Source organism: Lagopus muta, chromosome 14 (genome assembly GCF_023343835.1).
Source record: "Lagopus muta isolate bLagMut1 chromosome 14, bLagMut1 primary, whole genome shotgun sequence".
NCBI classification, from domain to species: Eukaryota; Metazoa; Chordata; class Aves; order Galliformes; family Phasianidae; genus Lagopus; species Lagopus muta.
In genome coordinates, this window is record NC_064446.1 from 13,769,348 (window position 1) to 13,797,203 (window position 27,856).

At 42.3% G+C, this 27,856-nt stretch overlaps 1 protein-coding gene across 2 annotated transcripts in view; it reads left to right on the forward strand.

Moving 5' to 3' along the window:
• RASGEF1C (RasGEF domain family member 1C) overlaps positions 1-27,591 on the forward strand; it is a 71,447-nt gene extending 43,856 nt beyond the window's left edge. For both annotated transcript variants that reach the window (XM_048960214.1, XM_048960213.1), the window contains 11 exons: positions 49-186; positions 5,209-5,421; positions 8,317-8,391; positions 11,495-11,587; positions 12,267-12,369; positions 12,478-12,557; positions 13,009-13,104; positions 16,126-16,221; positions 17,498-17,621; positions 19,604-19,676; positions 20,091-27,591. In XM_048960214.1, the coding sequence (XP_048816171.1) occupies positions 49-186; positions 5,209-5,421; positions 8,317-8,391; positions 11,495-11,587; positions 12,267-12,369; positions 12,478-12,557; positions 13,009-13,104; positions 16,126-16,221; positions 17,498-17,621; positions 19,604-19,676; positions 20,091-20,115 (1,116 nt within the window). In that variant the 3' untranslated portion in view covers positions 20,116-27,591. The remainder of the gene's footprint in view (positions 1-48; positions 187-5,208; positions 5,422-8,316; positions 8,392-11,494; positions 11,588-12,266; positions 12,370-12,477; positions 12,558-13,008; positions 13,105-16,125; positions 16,222-17,497; positions 17,622-19,603; positions 19,677-20,090) is intronic.
• The last annotated feature ends 265 nt before the right edge of the window (positions 27,592-27,856 follow it).

Below are 27,856 nucleotides of genomic sequence, written 5' to 3' on the forward strand. Positions count from 1 at the left end.
GAATAAACACGTTTCAATCCCTGTGCTTTATTCTGGGTTTCACTTCAGGCACGGATCAGAAAATTTGGACCCAAAATCTTGCAGTTGCTGACGGAGTGGACAGAAACTTTCCCGTATGACTTTCAGGAAGAGCGGATGATCGGCCATCTGAAAGACATGATTCACAGGATAGCCCCGTGTGATGAGGTGAGGATGTCTGACGTGGGGCATTGTGTGAAAGCGTTAACTGCAGTTTCCCACTTAGTTCTTCCTTTTCCTCCTGATGTTTTCCACTTTCTCTGGAAAATCCATTTTGTTCTCCCCTAATGGTTAAAACCTCTAGTAGCTTTGCTGAAAACCACGTCTCTCTTGTGGCAGTGACATGGGGATACATCACAGTGATCAGCAGAACCCATCTTCTGCACCTTTGTTTCTAAAAGAAAACTATTCCCATCTCAATGATAGAAGATCTGAGACATAGCATGCACCGAAAGTGTGGTTAGAGTTCAAACAGCAAGAGTGGTGTGATCTAAAGTTACAATCTATAAGAAGAATGAAGTATCATGACTTGAGAGCAACCACCCTGCACAAGCAATGGCTGAGGGAGCACTTCAGGGTGTTTGAGGTAGTGTGTGAGAGAGGAAGAAGCAGGCAGTCATCGAGTGATATTGTGGGGCTAAAAAAAATACTATTATTGGCTTGAAGGAACCTGACAAAGGCTTTCTATCTCTAAGAAAATGAGTGGTTGTAAAAGTGGAATCACCACGGGGTGTTTTTGTCCTTTTTGTTACCTTTCGTGTCTTCAGTCTGGTGACTTGTAAAACAATCTTTGCATTTTGCCATCTTTTTCATTAGTGAATCATACGGGTTTGGTTTACACATTCCTGCCTTTTGTGAGAGAGTTCACAGACGCTGTGCTTGAGCTGGTTGATGCTGTAGAGCTGGCAGGTAGACACAGAATGGCAGACTGGTGCCACTGGGATCCCCATCAAAGTCCATGTGATCTATGGGCCAAGACAGCTTCTGTTGAATCCAGTCTGTTTTGCTGATATTGTGAGATAGTGAGGGAGCGTTCTTACCTTTTAAAAAAAAAAAGCATATTTATGGACATGTAACTTCTCTGGGAGCACAGAAGTGGTAGAAGACAGCAGTGTGTGGCCCTCTGGGCAGAAACTCAGTTTAGATGGTAGGTCCTGTTATTCAAATGAACGAGCTGTGTGTGTGGCAGAGCAGGACATGGGGAACAGAACATCTGGGAGACCTGCTTGTCAACTCAGGTGGGTGAAACCCATAGGTTAATTGAGAAACATTAAAAGTACCACAAAGTCTGTGAAAATAACAAGGATAAGAGCAAATAGCATATAGAGCTCTAATTACGTCTGGGTTAACCATGGGAACTCAGTTCCATGGGCTGCCCCAAGGCCTGGTTTCAAGACACAGATGTATGCACTTCAGTATGACAAAAAGCACAGCACCCATAGAGTCAAAAAAAGGAATTAGCAGAGTTGCAGTGTAATGAAAAGGAAGTTGAAGCCTCCTACCCACATGAAACATGAGAGCAATGGAAACAGCTGCTTCTGGGCTGGGCTGGAGGCTCTGGGTGGCTGTAGGCTGGCACGGCTCTGCTGACTGGCTGCAAGGATGGAGGATGGGAAGGGGAAGTTGTGTGGTGCTTCACTGGAGGTGGAGGAAACAAAAAAGGCTGCCAGAAGAGGCCATGGTGACCTCGGCTTCATTGATTAGAGCAGTTGAAACTCTCCCTGGCAATGAACTTGTTTCAGCCAGCCACCACAAAAAAGGGCATCAGCATCTGAAGTGAGAGAAACCTGTACAGACCTGCCCAAGTTCTGTATGCTGAAAAGAGGGAAGCAGCCCATAGGGCAGTCAGCAGGGGCTTTATGGGAACAGAGAAAACCCTTTTAAAGGCAACTGCTTCATGTTAAGTTGCTGCTCTGGAAAAGAGCCTTCTTTTCCAGGGTAAGATCAGCCTTCTGCATACAGAGCAGGCTTTTATTTGCCTAACTTGGACCAACGCTGCACACCTTTGCTCTGGAAGGTGCGTAGCTACACACTGATGTTCGTGGGTGCTTTGGTGGACCTCTGACTGGACTAGCTTCAGATCATTGTTTTACAAATACTACTAGACCCATAATTACAAGTGATTACGCCTGAGCAAAATCAATAATTAATTTAAGGAACAGCTCATATCCTGCAGATATGAATTTCTTTTCTTTTTTTAAGGAGCAGCACGAAAGAGTGCTCGTGCCCATCAGATGTTTGCAAAAAAGTTGTTCCCATTGTGGACCACAGAAATTAAAGCTTGAAAGATTTGTGAGGTCATCTAGTCCATGTAGGTTAATGCAGGATTTTCCCCTGCAGTGTATGCTTCTGTCCTTTGTAGAGTCCACTTTCCAAAGGCTCTGTGATGTGCTTATAAAGGTGTCCATGCTGAGAAGCATTTCTTGGTAAGTGCTGTGATTTGCATTTAGAGTTAGAAATTTTAATTAAAATTTGAGCTCCTAAGCCACCTGCTGATGCCTGCCATCTTCAGAGAAACTTTCCCAGTTAAGAATGAAACATTTGCTTTTAATATTAAACAGAAGTATGCTTCTTTTGACTGTTAATGTGGCAACGCAGTGAAATAGAGGATAAGAGTCCAGCATGCAGCTCCTGTACAATGGGGGGTCACTTTGTGGCAAGGTAATTATCAGCACACTGAAGGTAGTGAACAATATTGTTTTCAATTAGTGAACATAATTTAAAGAAAGCAGGAAATGCTTTTAAAGCGACAACAGCAGGCTTAATTTTTCTCTCCTCCAACCTACAGTAAGGTTTCTAGGTGAGTCTCCTCAAGAACTTTATTCTATGAATTATTTTTATTATCTGTCTCTCATTTCATTCTGCTATCTGTTTGTGTTTCTCAGTCCTTTGGTTACTGTTGTCTGTCTGTATCTATCTTTTTGTGCCATATTCCCTATGAAACTAGACGAAAGTAGATCTTTTGATGACTGTTTGTTGAGAGATCCACTAAACATCAGTGCTGTTCAAACTATTCTGCTTTTTAGCTTTTCACCCAACAGTGAAGAATTCAGTGGGCAAAGATTCCTTATCCGGTCTCATTTCTGAAAGAGAACTGGGTTTTCTGCTGAAAGTTCTTTAGCCAAATGCTTTATATGTCACAGACAACTTCTACTTTAGTAAAAGTAATTTCCACGTTTACAAAATGTGTTCACAGAATGCTGAAATATTCCCTTATTTAAGTTTCCACTAAAAATAGCATTCTAATCATAGAACTTGATAAGCTGTGCTGAGTTTTGCAAACACACCTGGATGTAAACCGGAGAAGTATTTAGATGGTACTCAGCAGTTTGGGTTCAGGATGGCCTTTGTAAATCAAAAGTCTGATCATCTGCTTGGGTGAGGAATTGCATGAAGACCAGCAGTCTGTTCTCCTTGCAGCTCGTACACATCAGGAACTGAAAGAACAGTTTTAATTTTCTAAAAACCTGTTTTCAGTGATTTGTTCCTCACTTGATTTTTCACTCGTGCTCCATGATTTTGAGACCTGTGTGGATGTTCTCCCAAGACAAGTCCCTCCTACCTCCTGGGTCATTGCTTCATTTACTCTGTTTTGTCTCTGTTTTGCAAGATAGCCTGACTGTATATTGCTTCTCTGGCCCGTGCTCCAGCCTGGCTCAAAAGAGTGTCGTCTTTGGGTGAACTGAAAGGTACCTCAGTGATGTGAAAACTTCTGTTGGAAGAGCTGTACGAATATGGCAAAACATTGCAGCAAATGCTGAAGCGCTTGTAATTTTTTGAGGGTTCCCAGCCTCAGACGTGTGATGGAAACAGGGTTCACGGAAGCATGTTATTCTTCACTACTTCCAGAATGCAGGAGGTATGCTATGTGTACAAGAATACTGACCTCAGCAGCTAAAACTGAAGACCTGCCTACCACCTAGAAAAGTCTGGAGAAGACACAAGCTGTTTCTAAACCATTCCCAAGTGTGCACTGGGCTGTGACTCAGGTGTGTGTTGGCCTTCATGAGATGTCAAACTCCAGCCAGGTCCCTGATGCGATGATAAGAACTGCATGGAGAGTACCAGGGTGTACATCTGCTGTACAGTACAGATGTAAGAGAAGAGGGCTCTGTGCTGGCTCTGGCTTCACACTGGCCTATTACAAACAGATGTTACTGACAACGTGATGTTACTGAAATCTGCCCAGATAGAGAGTGAGGAGATATCCCACTTGTGAGCAGCCGGATATCTTTGTGCTGGGATTGGAGCTGGTAGTAGGCCAGCCTGGAAGCTGTTTTCCCAAGCGACTGCTCTGTGAAATTGAGCTGTCGTACCCATGCCTGATGCTTCTTTGGCTGGGAGAGCCCACAAGGCCTGGCTGTCGAGGAACACCTCAGTATAGTGTGAAGTTTTAGCCCAAGGACTTCTCCAATTAATCCTTGTTTTCGGAGCCCATCCACCAGTACTCTCAGTTTTATGATGTCTGCATCTGTCAGTCACGAGGAGTTGAAAGCATTTTTATCTACCCATCCTCCATGGCCAGCAGCTCTGCTCTTTTCCTGCAAAGAGCTGCTCTGTCTCTGAGAGGAACCTGCACAACTGAGTAATGATCATCCTGCTGAGCGTATGGCTGTGCCTGGAATATCTTATGAGCATCTTTCACTGGCAATTAACATTTTGGATATTAAATACTCAAAGCTACTCCAACTGGGTAAAAAGTAACAGTGTGCTTAGCTGCTCTCAGCAAAGAAGGATGGAGAGAAAAGCTGTAAAAGCACTTCATATTCTCAATAAATAAGAGTTGACTAGCAACTGTTAACAGGTAGAGCTCTCAGGCAACGTGTCACTGACATAAAGGATGAGTACCAAATGCTGCTGTGCTCCAGAAAGCTGCAGTAACTCATGTTGTAGCATTCCATCTCCTCTGCTCCCTGCAGCATGGGTGTTGGCAGCAATAAGCGAGTATTAGTGCCAGCCCAGCCCACCAGTCCTGCTTGCCTCTTCTCTAGACTGCAGTCTGTTTCTGTGGTCTGGAGCACAGTACTGTAATTAAGCCAACTGATTGTTCTGAAATAGGCATGTTGAAAATAAAATGATAACCTGTTGCTGGCTTAGGAATACTTTGCAGAAGGTAAAATGCAGCACAAAAACATACCTTCATCAAGTTCTGTGGGTGGTTTACGTTTCTTTCTCTCCCTGTCTCTCCAGGCCTACTGGAAAAAGATGAATCAGCTTTTGCAGACCCTGAATCAGAAGCTTGCCACCCTCAGCCATGGGCAAGAAGGGATTGTCAAGATCAATGCTGCTGTCTCTGATAAGCTGGTTGCCTTTAAAAGTAAACCTCCATCAATTCAGAGAGAAATCCTGAGCGTCTGCAGTGACCCTTACACTCTGGCACAGCAGCTGACACATGTGGAGCTGGTACGTGGGCATGGTTTCCAACTTTCACAGTCAGAGATATTATTTTAAGCCATCAGCTGCTAAGTATTCCAGACACAACCAAAAAGCGTCTGCGCTGCTGCAGCACATCACACTGCTGTATCAGCACTGCAGTATGAGGCAGGGTCTGAAAGGTTAAGAGATGCATGGGAAGTGAGAAATTACCAGAGTGTTCCTGTGCATTTTGGGGCATGTCACTTTACCTTTTGAGCTTGCTTTGTCATTAAATATGAGTCTTTGTTCCAGGAAGGTGAATAAGGCTTCTGTAAGGTACTTGCTTTGAGCTATAAAACCTGAAGGTGCCATTGAAGTGGCTGATCGTCAGCCCGTTTGTTAATCGGGAAGAAGTTTCAACTCAAATCCATTCCCACAGATACGTAAAACATCTGAGCTGCCTTTTTCTTTCTTCCCCTTGTTCCTTTGAGCGTGGACATACAAGGGTGTGCAAATATCAGAAAAGCTTCCCACCCCCAAACAAAGTCCCGCTGTTTCCTTCCTTGGACCGCAGTCCACTCTCCATCAGTCTCTGGATGATAAATGCACCAATTGCAGTACCAAAATCTTTGCCAGAGCGTTGTGTTGCACACCTTTCTGCCAGGTTCAGGTCCTCCATGGATGTTTGCAGAACACAAAATGTTATTGCTGCCATCTGCAGATCTTTTGATATTGTAACGGCTTTCTACTGCCTGTCCTCCTGTGGACAGTGTTCATTCCAGAGAGGAAGGCTGGGAAAATTAACCATAAAATGGACTGTGGTTTGGAGAGAATATTGTGGAGTTAAATGTAGGGATTCTGAAAGTAGCTCCTGTTGTGTTTGTGAAGAAGTGGGATAGCTCGGAAATGCCCTAATTTTGGATCATCTTCTCACCTTGATTAGTTTTCAGAACATGCAGCTTTGGCTCTCTTAACTGTACATAGTTTAAGCCAGGAAGTACAAGTCCTTTTGCCCGGAGTTTTTTTCTTGCTTTTCCTTTCCTCTACAATACAAGTGTTCTCCAAGGATTCCCTATATTCAGATTACACTTTTAAAACTGATACACCCAAAGATTTTCATGCCACTTTAATCATTGCTCCCTACCTTCTCTTTCACTTACTGCATCTGGTGCACCAAATACATTGCACTGAAACTGTCAGATACTTAATTGTTAGCAAGAAGTATTTCTGTATTTAATAACAGTTATTTCTGTTTAAGAGCTCTGTACAGGCACCAGTGGCATGGTGAGAAGACAAGAGGAATACCTCAAGAACAGCCATAACATTTTCACTTACACAAACCTACCACTGATTTTAATGCTACTCGAGTGTCCTATGACTCGGCTGTACGAATTCCACAGTATTTCTACTGAAATACTTCGTGTGACCTACAACCTACTGCAAGTATTTTTCTAATAAGCGTGTTAAAGGGCACGGCAAATAAGAAGGAACATATTTCCTGTGTCACTGAAAATACTGCCTTTGAGATCTTGTAACCTGGGGATCATTTTAATGACTTAGTTTTCATTCCAAAGCATTTTGGAGACTGTACAGTAATGGTTTCCTTGGATATTGAGGAACCCAGCCCCCATCTGCTGACTCCTGGGCTGTTCTGTTGTGGGCTGTGCCCATCTCTAGCTCAGTCACTGCTGCTAGATTCTTCCTTTTATAGACAATGTAAATGATCTTCTGTCTTATTCCAATAGAATTGTGCTAATGGGCAAAAGTAGAAGTCAAAGGGAGTTAAGGAGCATATTTGAAAACATAGCTCTGAGGGCGTAGTTCATTAAGATAGGCTGAATAGGCTGGATGGCAGCTATTATAATTAATTGTGACTGCTGTAAAACACCAAATCTTACTTCACATATTTCTCTCGGTACCTTTTAGGTTAATCAATATGATAGATACCAAATCTCAGAGAAATAGCCGAGTTCCCACTGGTGGCGGTGAAGCTGTGTTAGCAGTCAGCACACACTGCTGTAACACCCAAACACACCTGCCCTGACAGTACATTTCAGAAGCACTGACAGCTGCTTGGCTCCTTCAAGGCTGTCATTGCCAGTGCTGAATAAACCTTCCACAAAACAATGTTTGCTTGTATCAGCAACGTGGGCCCTGTGGGGAACCAAAGGGAGCTCCCATAGAGGCAGAATCATGAGTGACAGCGTATTTTTTTAGTCCACAGTGCTTACTGTGGTCTTTTAGTCCTGATGCAGAGGAATAAACCGCTCTTCTTCCCAAACAGTGGCTGCTGGTCTGACTGAAATTGCCACATTTGTTCAGGATCTGGTGGAGGTGGACTGTCCTTTATCAAGAGAGATCTGGGTGCTTTACTCGCTCTTGTTTTGGGTAATGCCTGGGATGCTCTCCAGAGTGAGCAGTGACTGTAATCTAAGCACACACATCTCTCGTGCCTTCCCCAGTGGCACACAGCCAGCCCCCCAGGGCATCACCTGAGCTTGGCTGGTAGGGAGGCAGGGTCAGAGCACTGCGCAGCTGCCAACGAATTGCTATGGTTACCAGAGCTCAGTATTTCTGCCATTTGAACAACTGGGAAACACAGCCATTGAGAAATGCTGGGCAGCAGTAGGTCTGTGGCAGCTCCAGGCACGCAACTGAGGTCTTGTAGCTCCCGGATGAGGCCTGAAGCATCAGCACCTTTCTGTCTGAGCACTGAAGAGAGCTCTTGCTGTGATTTCTCACTTATAAGATGTACACTTTCTATTTTCTACTGAAATAACTCTAATTGTTCTTATCAGTGTTAACATCTCATGCTAGTTGGCTGTCTACAAGTTCAACAACACCATTCAGAACTTAAAGATAATGGCAGTGTTTTATGAAGAGAAACAACAGGCATTGTGGAGTGCTTTCTCATTTCTTCCCCTCTTTGTGTCTCTCTAACAGGAGAGGTTAAGTCACATCGGACCTGAGGAGTTTGTGCAGGCATTTGTACACAAGGATCCTCTGGATGGCACCAAGGTATGTTCTGTCCACATAAGAAATATTTCCAACGGTAACTGATGTAAGCCATAAGAGCAAGCCTGGGACATCACCACGGCAAGGCAGCTAGCAGGGCTGTATTCTCACAGCAAGGATGGACCTGTTGGTGGAGCTCTAGCTGGCGGGTCATTGCCATTCCTTCATGGTGAGAATGTGTCCCAGCCAGAGACTGGCCTACACAATGAATTTCTGGCCTTTGGCTCTTCCTCTTCACCTGTTTTGGCCAGGGCGCGCAACTTGTAGCTGCGTGGAACCTGGAAATGTCTGTTCCTAATGTTAAAGGCATAAGGACTCTGGCCGTGATGTAATGGCCACAGTGTGTGCCCAGACACCACAGTACTGAGTCAGTGCGTCATGAATCAACATTCTCTCCTCTCTATATACAATAGCTTTTAACCCGGAGCGCTGCAGGGAACGAAGTGCCTGATCAGGGTTTCCTCCAGAGTTCTTGGAAGCCAGTTGGAGTCTTTCCATGAGTTTCAGTGGGGTTTGAAGCAGCGTTTCGATGAGTGCTTCAGTAAGGAAAGAGAATTCTAGCTGGAGGGCAAGAGTTTGGTATTTCATATGCTGACGAGAAAAGAAAGAGGATGGAAAATTCTTACCCAGAACCACAAAAGGGCTCCCACTGAGATCATCTATCAATGGCAAAATTGCATCATTAGATAGAGGAAGACTTCTTGCTAAAATGTTTTCCAAAAAGCACCAAAATAACTTCTAAAGGTGAAGGGAGGGAGGTATGAACAGACCAAATGTGCAGTCCTGAGCTTTCTCCTTCTTGTATTGGAGTTACAGAAATTCTGCAGTTTGTTTCAGGGAGAGAGGAATGGGCAGAGGTGGTGTCTCAGGTGTTGTGAACATTGATCACGTCCTTTAGGAAAGAACCCCTGTGTGACAAAGATGTGTCAGAAACGTGAAATATCAGGGCAGCCGGAGCTGAGATTTCAGTAACCCGCTGTGAGCATGAGGGACGAGATTGAAAATGAAGTGTCTCAGGAAGTCATCATCTCTGTTACGAAGTAAAATGAAAGAGATCAAGTGGAGGCTCTGAATCTGAGTAAATTTTGGAAGGATAGGAGGGAGGCAGCAGTGAATGAAGTCAAACTACATAAAGCCACGCAGGGGAAAGGATGCTAAGAGGAAAATGTTCAGTAATAAGCTGAAGCAGGCACAGTGGCTGTAGCTCTGCATAGAATTTGTCTGGAATTTCAAATGTAGTGGCAGAACAGACGAATACCAAGGTATGATGAGAAATATGAAGGAACATCTGCTATGGTGGATAGGAAGGATTTGAGTGGGAGGTGGAGAGCAAATATCAAAGCAAGGATGCATCACTGCATTGACTTCTAAGTTCAAAGCGTGTCTTCCTTCAGATAGGCTCTACTGAGTACAGAAAAAAAGGCCTTAATGTTTTCACACAAGATACAACACTAAAGAATTAGTGGGCTTCAGGTCAGCAAGCTGGTGAAAGCAGGGGGAGTCTGCAACTTGTCAGCATCCTCTTCCTGGGTTGAGAAGAGGTCCCAGCGATGGCTTGGAAGATCCTCCATGCCCTGGTGTGTTACAGCTGAGAGATGGTGTGGGACCTGGCAGAGCATTGTGCACAGCAGCACGCGCCTCACGTGGAGTGACAGGTACCTACCTGGCCCATGGTGAGCACCACCTTCACCACTGGGCTTTGGCTCTGGTTCACATTGCCTCCAGGTGGAGATCATTTTAAATATCATTCTTGCATGAAGGCTTCCAAAAGTTTCATTTATGAATGTTTATCAAGCACTTTGAGAGCTGCTGATGGAAGATGCTAGGGAGGTGCTAAATGTTGTTGCCATTTATAAAGCTTAACCTTTAAAAGGCAATCTGTTTCGACATTAAATGTGCACGTTTTAACCAAGTTAGATGGCATTAGATGTGGTTCTTATGCCGTGGCATGGAACAGCAGTGCTGTGATGGAAATACCATGTTCAGAACAAAACCAAGGTTTTGTGTACTTTTTCTGCGGTAGCAGGGGGCAAAAAATACCACAGAGTGCAAGAAAAGTAACTGCTATGAGTGGAGCGGGGCTGTGTTGGGATTTCTTTTAGTTTGACATTCACGTGTTGCTTGCCAACATTTACTTTTGAGATGCTTTGATTTATTTCTTCACTTATTGTATAGATAGTCCTTCCATAAAATGTCTAGGAACATCAGGCTTCAGATTGGTGGCCTAACACCATCGTACTGTGATTTCTTCTTCTAAATGTGCTTGCATACAGAATCGCAGGGATGTTTCCTTTGAATTACCTTAATTAGAAGAATCTTAATGTAAGGTAACTTGCTGTAACATTAAGACCCAGGTTTTAGGCACCTAACTGACATAATATGGGTAGTTTCATCGACATCCATGGATCTGTGTTTATGCATTGCGGTTTTTTTTCTTAGCAGAGTGTATTTCTGGCAGCTCTGGGAGATGATCATCAGAACAGTACAAAAATCTGGTATTCTCTGATACCCTCTAGTGGATGCTACTGAATGTTCACATAAATCATGTGAACCGTGAGGGAGCAGGGTGTCTTAGATGGAGGGTCTCAGAGTTCAGGGCTGGAGAAAGGAGTCGAGTTCTTATGATGCCCACCAATGTCTTCAGGCTGTGTGAACTACCCTGTGTCTCTGCTGAAGTCAGAGTGTCTGGATATCAAGTAATTGAAAGAGTTCAGCCAAGTATCTGCACCTGTATCAGCAGAGGGAATTTATGTGAAGTTTCATGTAAGAAGTAAAAAATGTGTTTCTTTGCAGTGACTCTTACTGGTCAAGTCTCCCTTGTGTGTTAGCAGCCTGTTCCAGTGCAGCCAGCAAGAGAGATCTGGGGCACTCAACAGCCTATTATCCTGAATACTCAGGAGACTAAAGAGAAATATATATATTTTTCCCATAGAGAAGCAACTAGAACTGTTTTTTCTTTTGCTTTTTTCTTGTGCTAAGGCACAGTCTTCTCTGTATGTGAGAGAGATGTGGCCATATGATTACCTTCGTGTAATGGGTATTTTGCAATCAGGCAGCTGACTGAACTGCAGTTACCTGTCTTTGTGTGATTTTTTTCCCTCCCCAGCCTTGTTTCAGTGACCAGAAGACCAGTAACCTTGAGGCTTATGTGAAATGGTTCAATAGGCTCTGCTACCTCGTAGCAACAGAAATTTGCATGGTAAGTGGGAAGCACGCAGCTCGTTTTACACATTCTTGCAGTACCAGTTTCAGATGGTACACTAATAAGCAAACCTGGGGATTTATTTCTTGTGACCTAGCTAAGCATCTGACAGTAAGTTTTAGTAATGCTGCATTCACACGAGCAAGCTGATAAATGACAAACAGATTACAAAACAGAGCTGGCAACACATGGAGGTACACTGCTCTATTGATGTAGTAGGAGCACAGTGTGGAATAATGAACCCTGCAGGGAGAAAAAGAGGAAAAATTGAATTATCCTGTGAGATTTCTGCTGGAAATGATTCTAGTGGAGCAGTATTTGTTATCTGTCATCCTGAAGCTCTGCTGTGCATGTGAATTCCCATTGCATAGCTCTTTGTCCTGCTGCCCATTACTGGAGCTGTGTTTGTTGTGATTTTAAACTTGGCAGATTTGGGTTTAGTTCACTTGGCCCCATCAAAATGAAGTGAATGTTTTCTCCTTTGAAGGGAGGAATTGTAGTGGGATATCCTACATAACTTGTGATTGGAAAGCATTGCCATCTGAAGATCTTCTCTGGGAAGGTGGGGTGATTCCAGTCTAGTTAAAATGTGGATTTAGAACACAAGCTATCACTCAGCCTGCTCTGCCCTCCAGTTCTGTGTATGCTCATTACAAACGCTTGTTTTAATTTACAGCCTGCAAAAAAGAAACAGCGAGCACAAGTCATTGAATTCTTCATTGATGTCGCCCGAGAGTGCTTTAACATAGGGAACTTTAATTCACTGATGGCAATCATTTGTGAGTACAGCTCCTAACCAGATGTCTCCACTGGCTGTAGCAAAAGGAAAAGGGGAAGTGTGAGCCTCATCCATGGCTTTTTTTTTTTTCCTTCTTCTTCCCTCATAGCTGGAATGAACATGAGTCCTGTTTCCCGGTTAAAGAAGACTTGGTCAAAAGTAAAAACAGCCAAATTTTTCATTCTTGAAGTAAGTACATCAATAAAGACATGCTGCTTGAGTTATTTATCTATTTATTTTTGTATGTTTGTGAATTTCCACGTTGTTATCCAGGTATGAGATGTTTGTAGACACATTTCACTGGCAGAGGTTTGGATTCCGGCCGAAGTTGCTAAAGGATGGTGAAGAAAGTGTGAAGCTGCTGGTGTGCAGAGGGTAGCAGAGCACTTGAATGTTACATGCAAAAAGATATTCAAAATCTAAAAGGAAGCGACGAGTGGCTTGGGGAGGATGGGCTGATACACAAGCAGCAGTTCTCAAGCTGATGCCAGTGTTGTTTGCTTGTGGTTCATCGGCTTCTATGTGTATTTTTGAACATGTAGGCTTGGCTCTGTTCAAGTTTTGCTACAACTAAGGGCAAAGCTGTCTTCAGAGGACTCAGGCTGCTTTCTAACCAATCTGTTGTCTTTTGTATATCTAGCACCAGATGGACCCCACTGGTAACTTCTATAACTACAGAACGGCATTGCGGGGGGCTGCTCACAGGTCCCTCACTGCACACAGCAATAGGGAGAAGGTAGGTGTGACCACATCTCGTGTACCTGCAAATCAGTGGTGTGCATCTCTACCGAAAATGTCACTGAAGCTCTGCTGTCCCCTTTTTCATGGGCACCAGTGCAAGGTTTCACTGCTAAATGCAATGGAAATGTAAATCTGCAGCTGAAAGGGGTTTGAAATGGATCAGAGGGCTTTTGTGAACTTGCTGTCAGGAAGCCAGGGCAGGCAGAGCACTTAGAATGGATGACTTTGTGGCAAGCATCTCTGTGCCTCTTGAAAGGTCACATTGTTTAGATTGATAAACCAGAGGAAAAGGTATTCCAGAGTAAAATGACTTTTATTTTGGCATGGAGCATCAGCCTGGCAGGCCCAGGTGGAGCTGTGCTTTGTTGCAGCCATGCCAGGCAGCTTCTCTGTGCAGACAAGCCTTTATTGTACGGCCTGTGATTTGAGATACAGAGCAAAGGGCACAGCACTCAGAGGTGATGAGGTGGTTCTCTGCTTACATTAGAGAAAGATGATTTACTGCAAGTCATGCAAAAGAGTGTGGTCTGAACCCATTGCAGCAAATTTGGAGTGAAAGTCTGTCCTGTTATGTTTTCATTTCATTTGTTGCCATCCTGCTGAGCAAGAATTGAATCACCACTGTCTGTGGCAGATACATAGCGTTCTGATCAGATTCATGAGATGTTAGTGCAGCATCCTACTGTTTTGTGCCTGCATACTTCTTGTTTATTTTCTTATTTCTCCATTCTGTTCCCTTGTTTTGTTTTGTGAAAGAGAGTTTCTTTTTAACATTGCACATAGTCATAAATGGGTGATCTCTACACAGCGTGGCTAAGGTACATACTGCATGAACAAGCATAATACAGAATTAGATGTTCTCTCACTGGAGGAGCGAGAGCAAATGCTGATCTCACATCCCTGTGAATTTGATGTAAATCTGCTGAAGCTAATGGAATCTCACAGCAGTTACAGTGAAATGAGATCAGCAGCTGGTCGCAGGCTGACTCAGCTGCGAAGGGAGTGCTGAGTTGTTCTGAAGAGCACATCTCAAGAAGAGACGATGGCTTTGGATGTTCTTTAGCAGTGGAGAAACCCTTTTAACTTTTACACAATGCAGCAAGGACCTATCAGTCTGAGATCCTTCTGCAGTTTAATTCTTCTGCAGCCATCATATATATTGAAGTCAGCAGCTCTGTTGTTTAATTTCCTGCAGTTGTTTGCAATCTCTGACATATCTCTAGCCCTAGCTGGTTAAGGGAGAGCAGGGAGATTATTAAATTGAAAGGAATCTATTTTACATAGGAAAAGAAACATATTCTGTTTACCTTCTGAACATAACATTATGTTCAAGAAAAAGCTGAAGCATTTGACTTGGTAGTTGGTCATGCTGGGCATCTTATGGAGACAGCAGATCTTGTAATTCATGCTGTAGGAATTAAGGAATTTTGTTGCCTACTGTAAGCCATATTATTCATTATTTATTTTATTGACGTTGAATAAAATTAAAGACACATGATCATTTTTTTTTAATAGAAAATGTTTGCAGCAAAGCTCTCTCATTGAAGAAAATACTTTGCTTCAGATTGACTTGTGCTTATAACAGTTTGAGATCCCAGTCCCCTCTGCCCCTCTTCCCACCACAGAAGCACATGCGAAGATGCAGGCTTCACCCATCTCCCTGGGACACAAGGTGCTCTGCTGGGAGTGCAGAAAGAAACCTGCCCAAGTGCAGGGTGAGAGAACAGGCGACGAAGGAGGGAGGACATTTCATGCAGAATTTGGTGTGCTTGTTAGGAACCGTCTGGTTTTATCTATGCAGTCAGCTGACCTCTGCCACATCCAAAATTAAGTCGTTCCGCTGGGACACCCTGCACAGTGTTAATGGCATTGCTCTGATTGGCTTTGGAACGCTGGGAGGATGTGCAGGGCAGCGCTGTGTGTCGTTGCCATGTGATGCTTTGGAGGAAGAACATGTCTGAGCTCATTAGCTTTCTTCTTTCTGCAGGAGGCAATTGTCCTTCAGCATGTGGGTGGGTTGGATGGTTTGGGGAGAATCAAAAGGGAGTGAAATTTGAGTTTCTGGCGCTAACCCAGACTTTATGCCAGCAAAGACTCTGGATTGAAGCCAATGCTGAAATGTAACTGTATCCACTTTTGTTGCTTTTACTACAGAAACTCGGAAAACAAAGCATGCAGTGCAGCATATTTTTATTAGGGAAATAAATACTGACCCAAAGACAGAAATCCCTTGGAAATGTGTGGAGAATTTGTATTCTAGGGAATGTCTTTGCTTCCTTTTGGATGCAGATGAGAACAAGCTCTGCCCACGCTCCGAGCTGGCTGGTGGCTTTGTAGCTGTATTAGCATGGCACATAGCCCACATTCATATACCTTCCTTCCCAGCAAGGCTCTTAGTTGATGTGACCCGGCCCCCAGTAGTGCAGAGCAGGGCAGAACAAGCTTGTATCTGCCTGCAAAAAAATACACAGAACCTGGCAGTAATTTCTAGCTGGGGATCAGGGCCTGGCTCCAGCTCTCCATGAGTATCTTTTGACTTCATGAGATCATTTTCCTTGTTCAGAGACAGCAGTGGTTCTTTGGTTCTCAGCTGCCTTTACATTGCTCAATTTGTGTAGGCAACAGCTTTGCTTGTAAAGACCCAGCAGAGAAAGGAAGGGTTGTGTAGCTTTTTGTTTGTTTGTTCGTTCTTCGCTGTCTGATCTTGTCGTCAGACAGTGATGCTGTGGATGTACAGAAAGTTAATAAACTGAGTTATCAGTATTTTCATAGTCATGGCTGTCTGCTCAGTGACTCTTGCTTTCAGTTCATGCTCCTTTCAGTGTTCTCCTGATGGCTGAGGATGTCCCTTTATCCTGCTGCCCTTTTGCTTGCTTCTCACTCTACTGCTTTTTAAGTTCCCAAAACAGGGAAAAGTAAATACTTATTTTTTCTCTTCTCTCCTGACTGAGTTCTTCTTTCATGCAGAGAAAATACTGAACTGGAAAGATAATAGTTATGCCATTTCTCTTCACAGATTGTGATCCCTTTCTTCAGCCTATTGATCAAAGACATTTATTTTTTGAATGAAGGATGTGCTAATCGCCTTCCAAATGGACACGTCAACTTTGAAGTAAGATCTGAAAAATGTTTTTATCTCATTCTGATAGCACTAAGATTGTGTGCCTGCAATTTCAGTGCAGCCCAACAAAGGCTGAATATGCCAAAAGGGACAATCTCAAGTGACTGCTTGAAGGTTAAACCAATCTCAGAATGTTTTCTGAAAGAAATAATGTATACGTTTTGTACAGACATTGCAAACAGACCGTTCTGACTTGCTTCACGCAGGTTGGCTGCTGGAAATACAATGTCAGCAATATGCATGATTATATTTATGGCTTGGAGGGGAGGATGACTTTCAGAAAACAAGGGAAAAGGTGCACATGTAGATAAATCAGTGTGAAATGTTTTATAATTCATTGTATCTGTTTTGTAATAACTTTTTTTAATAAAAAGACTTGGCAAAGTAAGACATAAATTGGTTGCGGTCAATAGACAAAAATTAGAATACAGAAGCAGAATTACAGTGCAGTCTGCCACGCTGTTGATGTAAGGATTTGATTGTATAATCTGTTGCTCTAAATTTTACACAGAAGAATTTCTATCAACGAAAGCAGAATACCCTCCCACAGCCTGGCCCTGGGTGGCTACATATCCTGAGTGGTTGCAGTTCTGTGCTGGGGAAGGTGGTTTACATTCATGCAGTTTGTTGCTGGTGGCTGTGTGTAGGCACTCACATTCTTACATTGTGCTGTGCGCTGCAGTTGCTGTGTTCTTGCGTTCTGATGGGGATAGAGATGAAGTGCTTTCGAACGAGCTGCCCCATGTCAATGAGAAAACAGTTCTTTGGCTCTCAGATTCTTTGTAAATCAGCTCTTCAGCATCTCTTTGGTCAGGTGCATTACGTTTGTCCTTTTGCTGGGGCCACTGTGAGATAGTGAGCAATGCATAAGATAGAGCCTAGCATCCCCTCGAGTTATATCAGAACTTTTTTGCCATGTGTATTTACTGTTAGAAGGCCTAAAGAGTTGTGAGGAATTGGAGTCCCTCCACCTTAGGTAACGTGTCTAATTCTGGTCCCTCAAAGTTTATGCCCATAGCTTTGTTCGTGGATACATTTTCACTTAAATACAAACTGAGACTACTTGCAAGGAGGAGTGGAGCACACCCTTTCTTCCTTCTTTCCCCAGCAAACGAGCAGAGAAAATCTACCAATCTAAAAGATCCGAGACTCCTTTCTCCCAATGTCCTTGTGGTCAGGAACCCTACGTCCTGATCTGCTGCTTGGATGTGGTTGTTTGAGTGAGAAAGTGGAACTGTATCTGAATGGAATGGGTTTATGTTTACAGAAATTCCTGGAACTGGCTAAGCAAGTAGGAGAATTTATAACATGGAAGCAAGTGGAATGTCCCTTTGAACAAGATGCTAACATAATCCACTACCTGCACACTGCTCCCATTTTTACTGAAGATGGTAAGACTGTACAACCTCTAATCACTGAAAAAATGTCTCTTTATCACTACCAATTAACATCTTGACCCATCTCGGGTGATCTCTCTCACTGACCAGTCCCATTTCCTTCCTAGCTTTCCTGTCATGCAGCTTGTTTATTATCCTCAGACTACCAACATGCTTTTGCAGATAAAGCCTTCTACCTCATGAAGCTGCTGTCTGATTATTTTTCTCTACTCCATAGCTTGTCCAAAAGGCACTGCTATCTAGGAAGCTGTCGTGGTAGCCCTGTTTTTGAAATCAAGAAAAGAGGCCATAGAACCATGTTGTGGGTTGCTCTGAATGTCAGCTGTCCCTTAGCCAAATTCGTGCAGTGATTGATGGAGCCAGGACTCATCTCTTCTGCAAACCAACACTGTCATCTATTCAGTGAACACAGCTTCAGGCTATGGTCATTCAGCTGACCTCCTTCACTGCAGCAGAAAAATATTTACAGAAACGATTTTTTAAGAAGAATATTTTCTAGTGACTAACTTAAGCTGCAGCTATAAAAAAAGCTGTTCTGAAATTGTTTTTCTGGTTTAACTTTTAGTTCTATGTGTCTTCTCTTTTCTTCTTTCAATCTGCTGCCCAGCACAACAGGCTGTGTCATTTCATACTGTTTCATGTTGGTTGCTTCTTGGTGTGTTGTCATGCACAGAAACTGTCTACAGCTATGTTCCCATAGGCCGTACTGGGTTGGGTTTCTTTTTCCTTGATTCTTTAGACAGTTTTCTATACTGATCCAAGTTAATCACACCAGACAGCTTTTCAAAGACTACTACAGAACAGTAAATGCTGCCTCAAAAATCCTACCTAAATACTAAGAGAAACAGCTGCCAAAATGGAATAATGAATGTGATTGAAGTAATATGTATTGAAAGGAGACAGCATGGAGGCATGTGTTCTGTATTTAGGCTCTGAAGGGATATGAAGTGAAAGTCAAGTCACAAGTGGTATTTAATAGTGCAGATTTCAGGCTGGTGAACCAACAAAGGGTGACCTCAACCCACTAATTGTTTTCATATTTTCTTTCTCATATCCTCTGCCACATTTGCACTGTTTTTGGTAGATGTCCTTTGTAGAAGCCAGAGCAGGCCTCCCCTGCTGCCCATGGGGATAGTGGTGAGCAGAATCACCCTGAGTAAAAGACAGGAGAATGTATTAGACAGATGCTGCACTGGTATGTGACATACTGCTATACATCTGTAGGCCCATCACAGCATGTAGGAGCAGTGGCCCAACAGTTTAATGTTAAAATGGGCTTGAATTATAGCACAAACTTCAATACTGAGATGGTGGCAGTATTAAAGAATTAAGCATCACCAAACAGTCAAATGACGAAATACATATGCATGCAAGTTATAGCTCACTTAATTTTATTATTTTTTTTTAAACAGTGAGACATCAGTGCACCACCAGGAAGCTGTACAGCCTGGGTGCATGTTGGTATCATAAAATACACCCTCATGGCAAAGTTTTGCAGAAAAAGAGACCTGTTTATTTTCTTCTACTGTGTTCCGTCTCTGGTTTCTGTAACTCATTCTTATCTTGAGGCTGTTCTGTATTCATTTAAGATACCATGTCCTGTCAGGCCTTGAAGAGATTGAGGAAGATTAAGTTGTGTTAAATGATGGGAATAGTCTTGAATGTAAAAAGTTTATTTGCCACAATATCAAATCTCTCATTTTTTATGGAGATCATTTAACTGTTTGGTATTAATAAAAGCAGGTCATGCCAGCATATATTAACTCTGGGCTCCTCTTCCATCAAAGCTAACCTAACAGATTTCCAGAGATAGAAATGTGAACTAAGCAGCAGCGTCCTGCTGGTTGCCAGCAGTGTGGTGAGCCACGAACTTATAACAAGCTGTCCTTACTTTGTTACAGGATAGGACATACATGAACACAGACACAAAGGGATTTACTGTTTCTGTTGAAACAACATATTTTTAACTTTTCCAGGTTTATATCTGGCTTCTTATGAAAGTGAAAGTCCGGAAAACCAGACAGAGAAAGACAGATGGAAATCCTTAAGGTAACCTCTCATTTTATCAGCTCAATTCTAAAGTACCTTCAAATGCTGTGTGGATAGGCAGAGCCTGTAAAGTGCTGGCATTGCAAGCATGACCTCTGATGGAGGTCTTTTCCATTTATGACTAATTGACAGAGCTGGAGCTGCCCTGATAAAAGCTAATCTTAATCTCAAATTATCCACCATTTGAAGGACATTGTTCTCCACTTGTGCATTTCTGCAGTGCTTTAGCCCTGCAGTAGAGGTCTCCGAGTTTAATGGAATCCTCCTACAGTCTGTGTCTCTTATAAGAGATGTAACATGGTTTGGTGTAAATGAGAATCTGAAGACAGTGATGTAAAAACGAAAGGAAACAAAAAAAAACATCACCCTTTATAATTACTACTTATTCATTGTTCTTATGTTTTAAATTTACAGATCCACTATTTTAGGAAAGACTTGAAGATAAAGAGATCACTGCAGTAGGTCAAAGAAAAGAAATCCGCAAACATTTTGCACTACTGATTCCAAAGATGCCTGTTTGGGATTTAGACAAATTCTTTTTTTGGGTTATTTTGTTAGCCTTTTTTGTTTTGTTTTGTTTTTCTTTTTTTTTTTGACTGCCTAACGTGATGGATGAACTGGATTCATCCACTGAAATCAACAGAACTGTGCACAAGGACGCTTTTCTAACTCTGAGACAGAGAGGAAGGACAAACAGATTATTTGTGGCTGTGCCCAAACTGCGTCAGGATCACTGTAACTTTTGCCTCTGAAGGAAAATAGAAGAAAATCAGGAGCATGGAGAACCATGGTACTGCAAAGGGAAAAAAATATATATATAGACATAAATATTTCAGAAGCAGGTGCTTCAGACAGCAGCTCTTTAAACCCTCTGAGGATTATAAAATCAAATCAGACACAGCAGCAATCTGGTTAATTGCTGAATGAAGAAAGAACTACTTAATCTAACATTAGCAGTCCCCCAGCCTTGTTGAACAAAGCACTGACTGCTACAGGTATAAGCTTCCAGTGGATGAAAATGACATCAGTCGCTCATAGATACCCATGTATGTCACATACAGATCACATCAGCATGGGAGAGCTGTGCAAATCCCGTGCATTTTTACAGAGAACAATCTGAAGTATGACTATTGCTTAGTTACTATTCCTGCCTCTGCTGTTGTTTTTCTTACTGTGAATGTTGGCAGATCTGAGGAGGTTGTATGTGATAGTCCTTAAGGACCCCCTACACCCAACATCTAAAGCTGAACTGAAGAAGATGGACTCAGTTTACCTCTATTTAATGTGTGTAGCCTATTCCATAATTTCGTTCCTGCTGAGGTGCATCCTTTAGAGGGCTTCATCACACTTAAAGAAAAAGGATACTGCATTATTGTACAGTATTATACAGTACTGTTTATTTTGCAATTTGATACTAAGAGGATAGGAAGGAAGAAATAATTGCTCTATAAGAGGGAGGGTAATTTCTTTAAAAAGACAAAGGGTTTCAGGCTAGAATGAATGCACTCAAGTGCAAAATCTGTCATTCGTTAGCAGATAACCATTTTCTTCCTCTTTAGTTTTTAGGTTCTAAACAGTACCTACCACTTCCTTACAGGTAATAGCAAGCAGGGACTACGTCTTCTTTTTAAATTTGTATAGTGATCATGGTGCTACTTTAACATATATAATATGTGATAATGAACTATGTGGATGTTAGAGTCAAAAGCCAGAAGAGTTTGTGTGTGGAAGGACTGTATGTATGTGGAAGGGCTGTTCCCACTTGCCCCCCAAAAAACCTCAAAAAGCTTAGCTGAAACCTAATGCCCTGTGATACTTTGCTTTATTACTGACTTGATGCTGACCTTTCAGATGTTCCACTCTGTCTACAATAGCAGGACATAAAGCTTTCTTTGAAATCATTAACTGCTTTATTTCAATTTAGAGTGATTCCAAATGGCCATAGGATTTGGAAAACTGAAGCTAATCATAAAAGCTGGCTGTACTGGCCTGCGCTTTTAGACAGAAAGCTGAAACTGCTCCTGCCTACTGCCAGACCTCACAAAGGTTGTCCATGCCTGAGTGAGGTGTTGCAATACGAGGCGTTGGTGAGGCAGTAGTTGAGGGCAGTCCAGGCAGCTGAGCTGACCCCGAGAACAGTGGCCTGAGACATGTTCTGTGTCATATGCTAACGCTTGGTATCTCCGGTGCAGTTCTTAGGTTGGGTTTTGATCTGTGGCAACCTGTGCAATCTGGATCATGGCCACGTGGCATCCACTCTTGCAGCTGGCTGAGCTGTCCAGGACAGCTTCTTCTAGATGTGCATTCACAGGGATGTGATGGAGAGCGCTGATTCTCCTCTTCATTTATCTACCAGCACACAAGTTCAAGCAGGGGGAACATAAAAATGTCATGTCTGTACTCGGGCTCTTTATGGAAGAACTAAGTGTGAGGATGGGATGGCATCCTTCCAGCCAGGGAGCAATGCTTCCGGTGATACTGTTGATATACTGTTTGTTAATTTTTGTCCATGAGCTGAGAGCTATACAGGGAAACATACACACACGGCCATTGCTTCCAGCAGAACCATTTCCAAAATGATGCCATTAAAAAATTGTTTAATTCCAACCAAATCCAGAGCAATAACCATAAACATATCCATAAACAATGGCAGTGCTTACATGTGTTTGCTAAATGGGTTTTTGTTGTTGTTGTTGTTTATTGTAATGTCTGCATTGCACATGCACAGCATGACTTCATGGCAGAACGGGTTTTTTAGTTGTCTGAAACCCACTGTGGGTGGATGGGCCCTTCCCTAAAACTACTTTTTAAAGTGCAAATGATCATTTTCCAATGATCAATAGAGGCCGGTACAGCTGAGGTGAAAACACCCAAAGATGAATCAAATTTCCATTTCTTGTGATATTTTACAGCCTCGGGTACCTTCCGTGAATTCAGGCAATTTTGTGAGTTAAAATTTGGACTCATAGCATTTATCACTGCTGCAAACTAAATTACATTCACGGTCCAAAATTTTCAATCCCCAGTACTTAAAATGGAAGCATTGAAGTTAGATTTAGGAAGGTATTAAGGGCTTAGTGGGACTTTCAGAAGCACCAGATCGTCCTTAAGCCTTTATATAATCCCACATTTAAAAGGGGTTTTTTTTGAAGGTGCTAAACATCCTCATCTCTTGGTGGATATTAAAGCAATTAATGCTTCACAGAGGTGCATGGCATATTGATGCCAGTACACAGAACAGTGTATGATCTCCAGAAATGCTGCTTGCACCTTGCAAAATAACTGTAAGGCATGTAGTCATTGGACTAACATGAAGACAAGTTGCAGTTAGTTATGCCATGGCTTTCCACCACTATTTTTTGGTGAATTTGCCTCCCTGATAACTGCATGAGCTAATGCAGCAGAGAACAGAGCAAAACTAGAGCTGGGACTTTCAGAAGCCCCAGATCATCCTAGGGTGTTAACACAGTAAGCCAGTGAGATGATACAGTCTTTCAGAAGCATTAACTTAGCTTCTGCCTATACAGCAATATTTGAAAAGACCTAAAGATATTAAATCATTTCTGCACCTCCTCTTGTGTAATCAGAGTGCAGCACAAGTCCTGTATTTCATTTTTTGAGAGTGCCATTCTGCAACATAGGGCTAGATCCAAAGCTCATCGAAATACGAGTTGTGTGCCTTCAGCTTGTGTTGAAGTCAGCGGAGGAACTTGCTCAGTGCCTTCCAAAAGACAGTTAATCGTTTAGACTCGCTCTCAATTTCACGTCAGCATCAATCACATCACCTCATTAAAGGTGGGTAGATAATTAAACATAGATCTCCTGGCCATGACTGAATTTGGAAGGTAGAGAACTCGTGGAGTCTCACCCAGAAGAACCCCACGCAGCAGGGTGCACTTGCACAGTACATCCTTATCCCTCTGCTAGGCAGGTGGCAGTCCTGCTGTACGACTGCTGGGAGCTGCCCACACGGATAGAGGACGTGCAGGTCTGGAATCAAACTGTGATCTCAGCAGTGCTGGGATCAACACAGTGCAGACACGGCTGCTAAGGCACTTCGAATTAGTTCAGGCGTAGAGATGTTTTCTTTAGCTTGGGAATATGTTATGATGGGGTCAGTATTGATAAGATAATCACCTGCTTACAATTAAGCCAGCCCATTACTGATACCGTGGTCAGTTTGTCATGTTTTATTGCAATAGTTTATGCACCTTTTCTTAAAGCACACGAGCACTGGTTTGCACGATGGTAAATCCAGCTTAGAACACCATTCAGATTACTGAATATATAGTTGGAGTTATCAAAAAGAAAAGATACTGGAGTTATCAGTAGAAAAGATACTGTTTTGCTTACAGTATCTGGCCTAATAATGACAGTGTTTTATAGAGACCTAACTCAAGCTCAGTGATGTGCCAGGGGAAAAACTCTGATTGATTTTGATGGGTTTTGGAGCAGTACTGTAACTGTAGCACTGCTCCAGGTTATTCATAGGAATTAAATTACATTGGCAACTTGAATAGTCCTTGGCCTTTTGTTAGGGCCAGTTCCGACTCTCAGATGGGCAGGTGCACTTAACAGGGTGAAAATCCAGCCTTGGCAAATGTCTTCTCTGACGTTGCTGGCGTTGCAGAAGCAAATTCAAGGAATTTGATCCAGAGAATTAATTCACATCTGAGAGCAGAATTTGGCCTTCTGGTTTTGAATCCTTTTTTCTTTTTAAAGCAGTAGAAATCAGCCTTACTGTCTCAGGAGTGTCTTTGATCAGAAATTAAAACCCCTTGGATTGTAAACTGAGTATTTCCATTGTTGCACCTGCAGAATAGGGTTAGGAAGAGGTGAGGAAGCATGGCAACTCTCCTTGCTCCCTTCTCAAAGGCTCAACTGTGGGCCAAAAACATTCCTTTCTTTTTTGTTAATGTTATCTGTTGAATGAGATTACCTCAGTATTTGGTGCAGGGAATTACTGAATTGTGTCTGGGGAACAGCATCAGCATACCTGGTATCCATACAGCAGTGCATACAATGATGGGGTGCAGCAGTGATAGATGGTCCAGTACAAACTGTTGTGCAAATTCCTGTCCAAGCCCTGAGGTTTGTGAAACTGGGATACAGTGCTTTGGAAAGGTAGGACATGATTGGAAATTCACCCGAGGCAAAATGTATTTCATCCTCCATCCAACAGAATAATTACAAGAAAATTCTTGGAACTGAAAGTTCCTTTAGAGGGCTGGAAAACAGTGGAGAATTTGTTACTTCATTGACAGAGATTTTAAGATCCAAGCAGCTTGATAAAATAAGTACTAAAAAATTGTGAGTAACACCTTGATGGTTGTTAACTTTTGTATTTCACAGCATGGCAGCAGAGTGGAAAAAGATAACTGTGTATGTGCTATTCCTATTAACATCAATGGCAGCTGGGCAGGCCAAGGCAGGAGAGAATACAGTGGCATGCAGTGATGCGTGCACCAAGCTGTACCAGTACTTTAACACTGGGCATGTTGGAAAGGAAGCACGCTGCCTTGGGGAGTCCCTTTCTTTATAATCAACTTTAGCTGCTCTGTAATCCCTGAGCTGAGCAGGGATGGCAACAAACAAGTTCCTTTTTTTTTTCCAGTGGAACAGACCTGGAGGCAGACCTGTTTTGTATTTATTTCTTCTACAGTTCTTTTTGCATATTTTCAGATATGCAAAAAATATCAGCTACATTGTCAGTGCGCACAGAAGGCATCACATTCTGCATTTGTATACTATGCAAGATATATATTAGAAGTTAATAGCTTGTACGGGTGGCATTTCATACCCTCTGCAGAGGTGCAAGACACTGAAACTCAGGCTATAACCTCGGTTACAGAATAAAGCTAGCTATGGATAACTTGTCTAGATCCCTTGCCTTGCACTGTGGCCAAACTCAGACTGTAATGCTGTACATTCGGAGTGGCTTGGACTGCCATCTCTCCCCTTGATGCCTTTCCCTCCACAGAATTGGCATTTTGCTCTATAAACAGCTCTTGCAAAATGCCACGGGAGTATTTTTCAGGTTCTCTGCCATACATGGGCTCTGCACTCATATACCAGAGCTGTCACTTTAGGAGTCCCTTCTCCCTTCCTTCCTGGCACCAGAAGTACCAGCCCAGACTAAAACTGCAGTGCAGCATTGCTCCCAGGCCTTCCTGAATGCAGAAGACTTCAAGTTCAGGACTCGCTTGTTCTGTAAGTTAAATACCTGTACAGTAAACTTCATTCTGAAATGTGCACAGCCTATTTAATGGACCTGTGACCAGAAAATCCCAGAACCCAGCTACCTTTTAGAGAAATGCAACTTCCTCAGTGAGCTGTGACTGGTCAGTATTGCATCATTGCTTTCATTATTTAATTAAGCTTCTACAATCCCCATATTTGGGGGACAGCTAGGTGTGTGATCGTTTCCTGATGTGTGGCATATGAGTACACAGAATCGAGAAAATGGGGGCTATAATCTAGACAGCTGACACGAGATGTATTTTCATAACAGCCCAAGCTGGGTTACTGCTTATAGTATGTCCTCACCTTGAAGAAGAAGGAATTGTTCCAGTAAAATCCTCCTAACTCTTAAAGCTTTGTGAAAGATACAAGCACACAGCTATTAGACATGTTTCAAGACATGATTCTTACCAACAGGCAAGTACTTCCCTTAGGAGCCAGCCTGTAAAATGAAATAAAACTGCCAGTACTCAACACAGATGAAAAATAAATTGGCTTCTGGGTTCCAGAACTCTTCACTTTTAGCAAGTATTCATCAGTAGACGAAGGTGAGAAATCAGAATCACAGAATCACAAATCAGATTTTAGTTTGGGATTTTTTAGCAAGCTCTGTGAAATGTGACAATACCAGCTATCTTAAGCCTGTACCCTAAGAGCATATTACCCCAAAACGTTTATTCACAGTCTTAAAAATGAGTAAGCAGAACTGTCCTTACGTTCAGACTGAGAAATTAAAAGATGTGTGTCTGGTCACCTGGAAAACACGTGCATTCAAAAATGTACCCCAAATAGTTTGCAACTTCTATGTTTCATCTATTACTGTAATTCCTTTTTACAACTGTGCTTGGAAAAAAATGGAAATAAATTAGTTTTTAAGGAAGAGTAAGCTAAGATAAAAGGAAATATGGATTAAAAGACTGGTAGGTACTGACTGTGGAAACAGTAGTAATGAGGGGCTGTGTTTTTCCCATAGCTTTTTCTTTAAACTAAGCTATTTCATTTTCAGGCTGAACTGAAATCCCTTTCCCCTCCACAATACTCAAACCGTGTACATTTGTTGGAAGTCCTCAAAGCAATTACCAACACTTTATCAACTGCGCAGGCAGAAAACAGTAAGGTTACTTGAAAGTGGCTGTTATGATTTTGTGACTGTACATAGATATTGCAAAATGTTAATGGTAAAATGCATACTGTACCCCCATAAACACTGCAAGAATAGCATGGTCATTGTTATGCTTTATAGCTGTTGTGGAAAATGTCTTAACCCGCATTCATGATTATAGTGCCAGTCCTACTCCCATGCCTTTTTATACAGTTGTGGTAAGATTGTTATGAAATCCTTTTGTCAGTCATGTTCAAGCTAACTTACCTGTGTATAGAATTTATATATTAAAAACCCCTAATTTATACTGTGTTTTAACAGTTTGCCTGAACTGTCTATGGTTTCTAAATTTTGTAATGTGAGTGTCAAATAAGAAGAATAAAAAAAAATTGGCCCAGCTGTGTGCATTTGGTTTCCCAGTTTTATTTCAAGTAGGTATTTCGACACCTCTGAATGACAGAACGGGCTGAAAAGAAAATGATTGCTCTGAAACACCAAAAAATACAAAGATACTTCTGACTCAACAGTCATGAATACGCATATAGATGTGAAAGAACCTGTGGCGTCTGCTTTTCCTTGCTGCCACTGCACTGCTTCTCTCTTCTTACTCAGACACTTGGGAGACTGTACTGCGCTTTATACTGCAAGGAAAAGAGACAAATTCTACTGTTCCTCACTATAATGTGTTTTCCCAAAAAGGAGTCAAAATACCACAATGAGAGCTGCAGCTTGGCCTGAATGTCTATTCCTAGTCTATTCCTATAAAACTTTGTGGTACAACTGGTGTTTAAATGTGTGCTTTTTATTATTGGTATTGCAGTAGTTGGAGAGCTTCTAT